General features: G+C 35.3%; 1 protein-coding gene across 2 annotated transcripts in view; it reads right to left on the reverse strand.

Moving 5' to 3' along the window:
• Positions 1-428: 428 nt before the first annotated feature.
• SLC6A15 (solute carrier family 6 member 15) overlaps positions 429-12,682 on the reverse strand; it is a 37,728-nt gene continuing 25,474 nt past the window's right edge. Inside the window, exons 7-12 of one of the 2 annotated variants that reach the window (XM_038154789.1) lie at positions 10,308-10,549; positions 10,009-10,201; positions 8,609-8,801; positions 5,948-6,107; positions 3,186-3,348; positions 429-1,805 (exon numbers count right to left, since the gene is read on the reverse strand). In XM_038154789.1, coding sequence (XP_038010717.1) covers positions 1,434-1,805; positions 3,186-3,348; positions 5,948-6,107; positions 8,609-8,801; positions 10,009-10,201; positions 10,308-10,549 — 1,323 coding nt within the window. In that variant the 3' untranslated portion in view covers positions 429-1,433. The remainder of the gene's footprint in view (positions 1,806-3,185; positions 3,349-5,947; positions 6,108-8,608; positions 8,802-10,008; positions 10,202-10,307; positions 10,550-12,682) is intronic. The other variant, XM_038154790.1, reaches the window with a different exon arrangement.

Here is a 12,682-nt window from a genome sequence, read left to right on the forward strand (position 1 = left end):
CTTTCCATTTATTTGTCATAGCTTTTCCATACCGACATGCACAAAACTGCAGTCTTGAGACACAGAGCTTCAGAGACTTGCATTTACCTCAAATAAATTAATCTAGTTCTTTGATGCTGGGACAATGTAAGCAAGTTCTTCCCTTTGCTTAGCAGAGGTAGAAAAGTCAGAATTTATGCCCAATTTAAAACATTTTAAGGTAAGGAGTAGATCATGTCCCAGCTTCCAGTGTATCCTGCCAGTTTACAACACTACATCACCTCCTGTACTCACAGTAAACGGCCCTGTCCAAAAGTTTATTATGACCGATTTTTTGTTTTCAAGTTCTTTTAGCATCTCTATTCATCTACTGAAAGTCATTCCTTCAGGTAGTCCAGATGAGGAAAAAGCAGGCTGTGTTGTAAGTGTATTAGGATATCACAGAGAAATACCTTATCAATCTCTTTATTTGTTGGTTAAAATGTAATGCCATACAGTTCTTAACAATTACTGACTGAAAAAAAAATTATCTGCATAAAAGAGAAGCAAAACTGAAGAGACTAATTTAAAAAGCCATCTTGCTTCAACTTTTGAAACGATTACATACAGAATAATATACATATTTACATTACAAGTATATTATATAAATATAATATATATGTAATCTTGTAACCACAATAAATATCAAGGTCTTTTTTAGGCACACAGCATAGAAAAAAATGCAGAATCTGCACAATCCTTAAGATTCTTGGAGTGACTCACTCTAACATTGTTTTCACACTGAAAAAGCAAATATTTTACACAAAATATACAGCCACAGTTTACGCAGTCCCCAGTGAACAGGGAATCTTTGATCACTTTTCTATAAGTCTACTCCTTGATTTTCTAATACTATTGCTCTATACAGCTATTACATAAGAAAATAGTTTGCAGGTTTGTTTTTTACTCAGCTAAGAGCCTAAGTAATTATCAGTGCTAATAAAATAAGTACAGCATATCTACATAAGGTATATACAGTGTTTACACAAAAACAGGTTTGGTGAACTACTACTGAGCTCACCATTAATACTTGGGAGTCAACCTGAAATTCAGCAGAAAAAAAACTGATTTCCAATGACACAACCTCAGAAATATTTCATCGTTTGAGCAAGACCTGGGCTTCAAAAATAGAAAGCTTTAAATTTAGAAGTTAATTAAAAAATCAAATTCTTGGCTATGCTGGCAGATGTAGGCTGCCCTGCCATTGCATTTGAATGTTTCCTTCAGTGCAAATAAAAACTCAGAGAATTAATCCAACGTGAATTTTCTCAACCAGTATGTACAGTCATGGCATTTTAAAGACTGTCACTATGGAGCACCTGAGACTGCATCCTAGTAAGTGACGCTGACCACTTCTCACAGCAGGGCCGTGATCAGTGAGAGAAGAAACAAACAGCACTTTTTTTGTTCTGTGGTTACAAATCAGACTCTGGCATGTCAGGCATATCTGCCATCAGGTAGCCAATACCATAGCGTCCGTTTGGAGCCGTGTCCAGAGTCGGCGAGCCAGTCTGTTTTCGATATATGTTTTTGCCAAAATTTGGAGACGGCACTTCACTTGGACTCTTCCCATGAATCAGACTCGTATTATCTCCCTCCAGATTAACAGGTTCCTTTATTATCCGACCTCTTTTGTAGGATACAGATGCCAAACTACCAGAACTGTCATCAATAAGGTTGCAACGGCGTACCATGAAGACTATTGGGACTGGCAGTATGGCCAACACCATCAAAGATATACAGACAATCATCCCCCATGTTGGATAGCTGTGGAACTCTTCCATAGCCTGAGAAACACAACAGAAAAAGATTAAGACATCTTTATCAGAAAAATAACAAAAACCTGCAGTCCTCATTGAGGTCTGCAGTTTTCAAGCACATACTGCACAGCACTCACAGTGTGGGCACCACTACAGATCTCAGATTTGAAGAGTCACGGAGATGTAGGATTGCTATCTTTCAGCCGGTGAGCAGGACTAAAACACTTTTGAACAGTTTCTGAGAGCACTTCAGCAGCACACAAATGAAGATTTTCACTTTAGGCTTTCTGCTAGTATTTCTCTGTAGTTTTCCTTCCTTTAAAGGATGTCCAGAACAGACAAGTATGCAGTGGTTATCTGTAACTATGCCTGCAAAATTAGCCCTTGTTCTGTAGGCTAATAGCTGGTCTAGACAGGAACCATCTCAGTTATTGCTCTTTGCATAAACATCAGGTAAACTGTAATGCTGGGGCACTATTATACCCCAGACCTCTACTGCATCCATGCATCAATGGCCAAAAGGCTCTGCTTGCCTAACTGTACGTGGAAAGGAATGGCATGTTTGGTATTCCAAGGTATTCTAAGGTATCTCTCTTTCTAATTTTTCAGGGCAAGACTCAAGTGTAACAAGAGCATTTTTCTGAGAATCATGTAGTTGTCTGGATAGAGGCAGGCATACTATCTACCAATAGTAACACCAACCTCCTCTGTTTATCCTTTACCTGTCTTTGCTGTGACTTCCCCCTGGCTAATTTGGGAAAGTTTTGTTAGATTAATTTGACATTTTCTCTGACATTTTCTCTCTATTCTGCATAAAAAGCCTGTAGAAATAGCTGAGGGCTCATGGGCCTACAACTAGCTGAAGTCTTCAGTTCCCTTGACAAAATCTCTTTTTGAAGTCAAAGCTCCGAACCATCTTGCCACTCACCCAGACAAGTTCTTATCAGAGATAGGTTTTAATACAGCTGCTACCTATACTGTGATATGTGTTCCCAAAGGGAAAAAATTATGACACATAAAAACCTGATGTGATATCTTAAATGATTTATGCAGTTATAATCTGTTTTCTGCAGTAAAATAAGACTTAATGAATGTGAACAACCTCTCCCGTGATCAAGAATTTCTTTATCATATAAGTCACCCAGAGCATACAAGTTTGTGTTAATCAGTTATATTTTAAAGCAGAACTACTTAAAATTTAAAAACTGTTGGTTTTACATCAAAGTTACTTGAGATAAAAGCAACCATGTCATTATTTATACTAATTTTGACTTTCTAATTGTAGTTTTTTAGTCTGCTCATGTGTTTCTCAAATGCTCCAGATACAACCACTATGATGATGATGATGATGATGGTATCATACATACGTACAAACCCTACATATATACACACATACTATATACATACCGTATCTTCAATCCAAGCATTGTAACCAGGAGGACTCAATCCCATTTGGACAATGCTAGCTACCAGCAAACATAGCAATACAAATGGTGAAACATACTTCCACATATAGTAATAATATTGGCTTGGAGAAAACCCCAGCATATCCTTCAGGTCCTCCATAAATCTGTGAAGGGATTAAAATGTTATTGTTAGAGTAGACACTGAGATTTTGAGCACTATAATCAATACATAGCACCCAACCTGAGGGAATCAACACACTGGAAAAAATGCATATATAGAAATAGCTGTAGTTTAAATTACTTGATGGGCTGAAAAATAGAGCTTAGACTAGTAGTTCAGACGAGACGAACAAAAGGAATCCCTGCACAGTGCAGTGATTCAGTAAGCTGCCTGTTGGACTGTGCTGGAAGATATTTAAACTCACTTTTCTTTTAGAAGATTCTTTTTAACATTTTCTTGTATTGTCTACTGGGTTGTTTACTAGCACATCTTACAAATTGTGCAGTATTAATTTTGAACCCGCACACGTGCTGCAGTCTAAAAAACGAACTTTATGCATAAGCTACGGTTTGCATCATATAAGCTGCTGAAATAAAATTCTGCCAAGCTATAAAACTGCCTCCTTTCTCCTCAAAATCTTAAGTTAAGACATGAACAAAACTCCTATTTTTGTACTCATGATGGAGTACATGGTTCCAGAGCTAGCAGAAACAGAGAATGATTTTAGAAATAATTATTTTGGAGTGTGCACAAGCAATGATTGTTTTAACTCCCTTGTGGTCCCACTCCCTTCTGAAATGTGCATCCCAAAAAAGCTCTTATAGAAGAATGTTTTCCAAGCAGTTACACATGTGAAGCTTCTGTCATGTAAACTCTCAGGAAAATATTTTAACTGCACAGCTTGAGGCATTCTATTGTTTGTTTACACTGAAATAAAACACATCATTAAAAGGAAGCTGAATTTACAAATGGATTGTGCCCTCTATAGATAGCCTTCTCTTTCTGAGACCTCCAGTTCTTCTTCCAGCTGAACATGAATCTGTTATCCTTACTTTAAAGTAGTCTTCTATTGTCTCCATCCTACTCATCCTCTCTGTAAGTCCCCTTTAGCTCAAGCTCCTTATAGCACTGATTCCAGTGTGGGAGATTTTCCTTCTTGGCTACAGAAATTCACACGTTGTCTCTTTTCTATAGCACCCTTTGGATGCTATGCTTTGGTTTTCCACTATCTGATTAAAGACTTAATGTCTAAAAATTAGACATTTATACAGAACTTTATCTACAGGGAACCCTTGGTACTATCACAGCCAATGGCAACTTGAGGCTGTTGATACTGACAGTTTTTGCAAACTGAATTGCTAGGTTTCTGCAGAAACATACATCAGAAGAAATACTAGAAATACTGCAGGGGGAATACTCAGGTGGTCATAAGAAATGAGAAACTTGGCTTCACTGTATCCTGCCAGAACCCCTTCTGAAAACATGAATTGCCTGCACTGTGAGTCATAAACCAAGGATTATCATATTTTAGCTATGCCTAAACATCAACTTCCTCACAGGTAAGCTGCTGACTTTTGGCATGTCTACTTCCACGGACAGTGGAGCTTGGACATTACCAACCTTATAACCAAGTCATGTGTTTTTTACATTTTGGTTGCATGTATAAAATAATCTACATGTTGTTTTTATATCTAAATGATCAATTATAGGATTATACATGTGGTCCAAGTTGGAATTCTCCCTATTCTCCCTGAACAAGCAAGAAGACCAAGTACTACTTGCACAGACCAGAAACAATTCTGGAAACCATAAAATTAAATTTTCTTATAGTTTTGTTTCATTGTGATAAATGATTGGCTGATTACTCAGATCACACAAGTGAAAAGTCAAATGAAACCCCACCCATTCTATGTCACACTTTTTCCTCATGCAAAGCAATTACAGACATTTTAATTACTACAACATGTTAGTATGGCATGTTCTGTTTAACCTGTGCATGGCACAAGTTATTTCTGATACAAACTCATCTATTCCTTAAGCATGGCATATACTGATCTCACTTACTGAATCTCACTTACACTCACTGCTGATTTTTGATATAAAATGAATTCAACTAAAAAAAGAAAAAAAAAAAAAAAAAAGAGGGATTTATGGTCATTCCTCTTCACCCATCCCCAACAGGTCACTTTACTTCATTGTCAGCTGTGCTGCTTCCTAGTAAGCTTTGACCCTGTTTTTTCTATCATCTCCTCTCTCACAACTAATGCAAAGAAAAATTAATTGCTATAACACCCCAAACTAAATTTAGTTCTTAAATTGAAACTTTTTTATTTTTACTGCCATTAGAGCTTGCTTTGTTTCTTTCTCAGGTTGCCTGGAATGCTGCATTGAAATACTCACCCTCATCTGTTGCTTAGACCATGGTTATTTCTGAAATCTTCTTGATGTCTTTGTTGATACAAATTCCCTATACTTTTCTATCTAGCCTCCTTTCTAAATTTCTAATTTTGTCTATTTTACTGCATTCTCTTTTTTTTTGACCTCTTGCAATTATTCTTTGGGTTTCAGTACACTGTTCTGATGTAGTATATCTTGCTCCTGTTCTTAGTAACAGACTAGATTCTGGACCAGATTGACATGCTTTCTAATTACTTGAATTTCTGTGTATAATGCAGATGCTTCATACAGTATAATTAAAATAGTAATAAATGTTGTAAAGAATGGTGTTGATATGGACAGGGAGACACATTTCCATCACTTACTTGTCTATTCCATAAATTCGGATGACTGCAATATTCTCCAAAATGACCACGATAAGCAGGGGCAGAGTAGCTGAGTAATCATCAAACATCGTCACAAAATAATTTCCAGAGCGCTGCACAAAGATCAGGCCAATAAAAAAGGCTACCAAGCAGCAGATGACTGGAATAAAGGACAGAAATGTGAGCTACAACGAAGTTCCACAGACAAAAAGGAACTAAGGCATTATTTCATAAAAGTCAAGTTGGTAACATTTGACTGTTTAGGGGCTCTCAATTTTAAGACTATAAGTTATCCTACCTCCTTCCTACAAAACAGACAAATTATGAAACTAGAATTACTAAAATCACCATATTACAGCAGTCCTGATTACGAGAATAATCAGCAGAGATTAATCAAGTGACTATTTCTCACTAAACATAATGTAAATGCAAAGGTAAAATCAAGCAGTTGGCAAAACATCACACATCATGTTAATTGGTCACCAGCTCACCCTTTGGAATTCAGAAGCGAAAAGAATTTAGAGTGAAAATATGGGGAAAAAATAATACAAATAAGTTTCTGTGATTCTAAAAAGACTATGATTCTAAAAAATACAAAGGCTGAATAGACTGCTCCTAAAAGATCATTAACGGCATAAAGGATTAGGATTTATTAGGATTTGTCTAAATGTATTTGAACATTAAGCAACATTCTTGTCGCTTCTTTAGGGACAGCCCAAAATATATTTCTTGAATGGCTGATCCTGCATAATGGATCTCAATATTATGCAGGAACAGCCTGCATAATTTTCTCCAACTAAATTTGTCAGTAACAGGACTTAATGCTTAAGTAAGTCAAATTTCAATAAATCGTGGAATCAGCTGAGGCTGAGCATCAGTAAGACTGATTCTTACAGCTGTAAGTGCTCTCTTTTTTTCTCACAGGGAACTTAGGCTAAGGATGCATCTAAGTAGTCCAAAATTACGTGAAATCATCTGGGTCAAAATATAAAATATCTTTACAGAATACACCCATGAGTCCAAGATAATCAATTATTATTGATTATACTACTGAAAGTAAGACAATAACACTGTTTCAAATATTGTGGTAGAAGTCTAATCACTTTCTTGAACCTTGCAGGAACTATTACTATAATGTCTTTATGGACTTTCCACCACTCAGCATGAGGCATTGTTGAATGCAAAATAAATTTAAGCATTTGAGTTGGTTTCTCTGAACTCAAAGAGTTACAAATGTACTAACTTTTACATTCTGTAAAAGTTGAAAGTTCCTGTCTTGTAAGAACAAAATCTATTGCAGCTATAATCCTTCTTAAATACCACCAGTACTGCATGAAAAATAATCCAGATATTTCATTTTTTTCAGTTAATTAACAAACCACATCAAGTTGTAATCTTTTGAGTACAACTGAATTTAGCTAAAATCATGCATGAACACCACTTTAAAAAGTTACAAAAGAAAGGCAGTTCTTGAATGTTTATCTTAATTATTTTTTTTTGTCTAACAGAGTAACAGGAATTACTGTAAAATGCTCCATTACTTCAGAGTAATGACTATAAATCATGGTACTTGCACACATACTTAGGAAGAACAGCTAATTTCTAATTGTTGCACTGGTTATTCAGTGAGAAGTTAAGACCTAATTAAAAAAAAACCAAACAGACCAAAAAGTGCTCAATAACTTAGGACTTCTGAAAAATCAATTGATTTATCTTTTTTAAGGATTTTATTTTTTTATCTATCAAATATTACTTATTATCTCAGAAAAGTAAGGAAAGCAATAATTGGGAAAAAAGAAGTTGCTCTGCTGCATCAGGCGTTAACTCTTATAAAATGTATTATTATTTCTCTCATAGAGTTTATTATTTTCTTCATAGAGTTAGGCAATGTTAAAGCACAATTTTTTAAAATTTATTTTGTATCCCACCTTTTACAGGCATTGATATGAAAACTGAATTTGTGAATAACACACCAGTCTCTTGCAGCTGTCCTGAAGGTTTTCAGAAACCTGACTGTGTTCACATCTTTGCTGGTGCTTTACATAAAAAAAGAAATCCCTACAAGTCAAAGCTACGTGAACATGCTACACCTCAAATAACTTAGGGCATTTAAGTAATAAAAAACCTCCAAACAAATAACTTAGGGAATTTAAGTAATAAAAAACCCACAAACAAAAAAACTGGACGTCTTGTTTAAGACTTCATAAATATTTAACAGGGAAAAATGTTTCTCTAGAGAGTTACTGTACTGATTTTAACATAATAAAAATTTCATTATAAATTAAGATTTCATCTGGCCTACTCAGGAATAATTTGTAGCAATTTGCAATGTATTTTCATTCTTTCCTTTTCCTTTGTTTCTCCAATGTGTGACAAAGGCTGGAATGGAAAACATTCCGAAAGAGCCCAAAACGACTGACCATACAAAAACTTGTAACAGAAATTGAATAAAAATTTAAGTTTTAGGGTGTTTATGCTACTATAACATTCAGGAAAAGGTTTTATTGGCAGATATTAATGTGCCTGTGCATGGAAGTACAGTCTGGAATACAGTGATTTACTGCTCTGTAAACCTTCACGTCCAAAAAAAAAAAAAAATCATAGTGCCAAAAAAAATTTAGCTTACTGCTCTATGGAGAAAAGAAAGTTTGTGTTACTCACCAGTAAGAATTTCTTTCCTGACCTTGAAGGTATCAACAATGGGCGTGATAATGCCTTCAATGGTTCCAAACATACTTCCAAGTCCCAAATTTACTAACATGAGAAAGAACATGACTGACCAGAAAGGAGAAGCAGGGAAGTGGGTCATTGCTTCTGTAAAGGCAATAAAAGCTAAACCAGTTCCTTGAACTGCCTGTCAGTGAGGAAAGAAAAATTGTATCATTATTCATGAATTTTATTTTGGTTTTTTGGTAGTGTGACAGCCTGACAAGTCTGACTTTGTGTTCATATGGTGTCGTTGATTGCCTCTTGAAGGCAGAGTGGGAAATTGCTATTTAATACGTAATTCTTCCAATTAATACTATTTACTGAAACATGAGAATTTGTAAGTTGATTAGCATTAACACATTTCTTTCACAGAATCATAAACTACAAGGTTTGAAGGTGTCTCACTGATCATCTGGTCCAAACTTTCTTGGCAAAAGCAGGCTAAACAAGATGGCCCTGCATCCTGTCCAGCTGAATCTTCAAAGTGTCCGACGCCATGGAAACCACCACGTCCACTGAGAGATTAGTCCAATGGCTGACTGTGCTCATTATGAAGAATTTTCCTCTCTTGTCCAATCAGAACTTCTTTCTCACCTTCACTGATAATTTTGCATGACAGCGACTATATAGGACTACTACAAAATATACTCTGTATTCTCCAGCAAGCATATAAAGGATTTAATTTCTACACTTCTGTTTCAAATTCAAACAGTGGCCATAGTATAGAAACTTGAGAAGTCTAAGTCACCAATTTTATATTTTACATTCAGATGCTGGTGCAACTGTATAGAAGTCAGTGTTTCAATCTGCAATTGCCTCTCTAAACCTAGAAAACTGTAATTTCTGTAACAGATTTGGCTTACTCTAAGGTTTCAAAACAGGATGATACTCATTAAACAACTACCTAATAAGTAGATAATAATTTTTCAGTATTAGTGAAGTAGTATTTATATCTAATAATTGTATCTTAACATTAAAATATCTTGCAGTCTGAGACATTGAATAGGTAACACCTCTGTTTAGTCTTTGGAAAAACCTTCATGATCAGTTCTTCTAAAAACAGACCTTAAAAAACTTATCACCTCCTGAGAAGAATGATATAATGAACAAAATATATTATAAATCAGTGAAGACTATATTAAGACATCCGACCTCAAAGTCCTCAAGTGAGCTGGAATGCAACCATGTCCTCAAGTGAGCTGGAATGCAACCATGTTTCCATCCAGGTCTTTACAGGTGCACAGCTCACAGGTACACTGTACTGATACTCTGTGTAGGTACACATCACAGCTTACTTCAGGCTTACAAATATTCATCTCTTCCTAATCTCTGTACTCAAGACTTAATCTCACCTTGTCAAGTTCATCTTCAATTTGACAAGATTTCAGGCCAAGAGAATCAAACTGTTCTTCTTTGACTTTCTGTATAATGTCATACACTAAATTGTAATCTTCTGCTGTAATGCTTGAGAAATTGATATGATGTGGGATCATATCTTGGCTGAGATTGCCCATTTTCAAAAGTTTTAAAATCTTCTCAGAATTTCTGCAAAACACAATAGAACAGAGAGAACAAACTCAGTGGTCTGTGTTAATTCATTAACGAAATAAACCATAAAAATAATTTTAAAAAAAGAAATGGATATTCATACTGGGTAACACATTTTTCATTTATGATATTGGCTTTGAAGCCCAGAACTGCAAACACCACCAAAGTTGCCAGCACAGAAGTGAAAAAATTGATGAAGGACACCAGTACAGCATCAAAATGGCAGTTGTTGTCTCTCTTGTTGTAGCTTGAAAAGGCAATGACTCCACCAAATCCAAGCCCTAAGGCAAAGAACACCTGAGTAGCAGCTTCTCTCCAGACCTTGGGCTCCAGCATTATTTCAAGCTGTTTGAAATTAGATATAATATATGTCAGCTATAAAATGCATTTCTATTATATGAAAAAGACAACAGAATAAACACTACATCATAAAATGCTAATACTCCACTATAACCATATTTTCATTATGATAAAATGAAAGCTGAATGCAACCCCTGAAGTTGGCAAACTTATGGGCCAGAATTTCTATTTATTTTATAGTATCTAAACATCGAGGAGAAACATGCTATACATATGTTCCCAACAACGAGACACTACTGGAGCTATGTAACTGAAATAGCAGCTAGTTATACTGAGAAATAAGAGAGATTTGTTTTTTACAGTACTCTTTTATTTACAGTACATGTACTGACTTCTGTTAGACTTAAGATGCATTTTAGATTGATCAACTCTTTTAATAAATGCAATGAGTATGATTAAAGTTGCCTTGCTGTTACTTTTCAAATAAACAAAAAGAAGATGAACATGAGATAGACATGCTTATATGGAATTCTGTTACATGCAAATATGTAAAGCAAAACAAAATATATGAAATGAACACTCGCCACCACAAGCTGTATAGTGCATGAGTCAAATCTCTTAAGACACCTTGAACTTAATCCTATGTTAAATGGGTCATGTATTTCAGGGGCAACTAAGTATTATATCAAACAATTTAACAGTATTGCTCACTCAGATCAACTGCTTTTTGCAAAAAAACCCAAAAACTTTTTTACAAAGTTATGAGTCATCATCTATCTCAAATTCTTCTAGATACTGATTCACAAAAAACAATTAAAGAAGTACATGTCAAATTTAAACATCAGATTTGCTCAAGCTGAACCAGGGCCTCTATTAATGAAAGTGACTTTTATTTTCTTTGAGCCCTAGGTTTAGTCATAGAAGTAAAACTAAAAAGCATCAGCATAGATGCCATAACTATTAGACTGACTGTCTTAGTCTGAGGAGAAATAAATCTGCTATTATTACAACATTTTGAATAAAATGTCTGGAGATATAATGGAGATATAATATTTATTACAGATAGGCAGCAGAAAGCTTCTCTATTCACTTATATATAGCTGAAATACAATAAAATTGGGAAAAGGTGTTTACCAGAATAAACATATTTCTGACTTACAATTTGGATTATAATTACAATGCACAAGTGGCTACTGCACGTAGTTCTAACTCTGGCACTGTCATGCCAGAACTTTCCCACCAGAGGGAGAGCAAGGAACACTCTTAACTGTAACAAATCCCTAATTGGTTGAAATACCATAACACTTCTCACTTCCTGTAATATATCCTTTGGTACCATCAAAAGTAGCGTGTTTTCAGATACACATAACCCAGACTTTCAAAATTAACTCTAGACTGATTTGCTATTAGGTATTGTATGTGAAATTTTGGAGTCTCTGTACTTCAGCTTCATATAATCCCACAGTTTAAACTGCAGTAGTTCAGCGGGCTTTTCACATACCTTTCTTTAGGTTTTCCATTAATTTTCTTACTTAGAATTTCTGCTTTGTTTAACAGCCATGCCAAACAGAGAAAGTCTCCCCTTCTGCATTAGTCTTGCACTCTCACACCTGCACCAATGTGTGCCGGTCCTCTCCTGTGCTGGCATAACTGATGGGAATTTGCTGCAATCATCTGTGCTCAAAATGTGGTCATTTGTTCAGCTAATTGGGCCAAAAAGATGCTTCTCCCTCTCACATCTATCTACCTGGATAATTTTCACACTAGATTGGTTTAGTATTCCTTTTTTGAGCCTGGATGCCCAAATAAAGTGTTAGCACAGTGGAGCGAATGAAAAAACAGGTGTGGGAGTCTGAATTTCTTCAGGTAGTCTCATATGAACCTACAGTCCAAATTAGCGCTCAAGTACAAAAAATTTTAATGGAAATAACTTGTAAGGTTTATATTCACATATAATACATATCACATACAGGCCTCCGATCTTCAAATTTAAACCACAACTTAAATTTTGATACAAAACTGGAAAGTGTCAGAAGAAATTAAGAACCATTTTTCTTTTAATATCATTTAAATGAACAGTTGAAACACTTGTATAATTAAGCATAATGCAACTGTAAGGTAAACACCAGCTGCAACTTTTTTTAAGTATAACTCATGAAGTAGTGAATACTGAAGAGG

This window comes from Motacilla alba, chromosome 1A, assembly GCF_015832195.1.
Source record: "Motacilla alba alba isolate MOTALB_02 chromosome 1A, Motacilla_alba_V1.0_pri, whole genome shotgun sequence".
Lineage (NCBI taxonomy): Eukaryota > Metazoa > Chordata > Aves > Passeriformes > Motacillidae > Motacilla > Motacilla alba.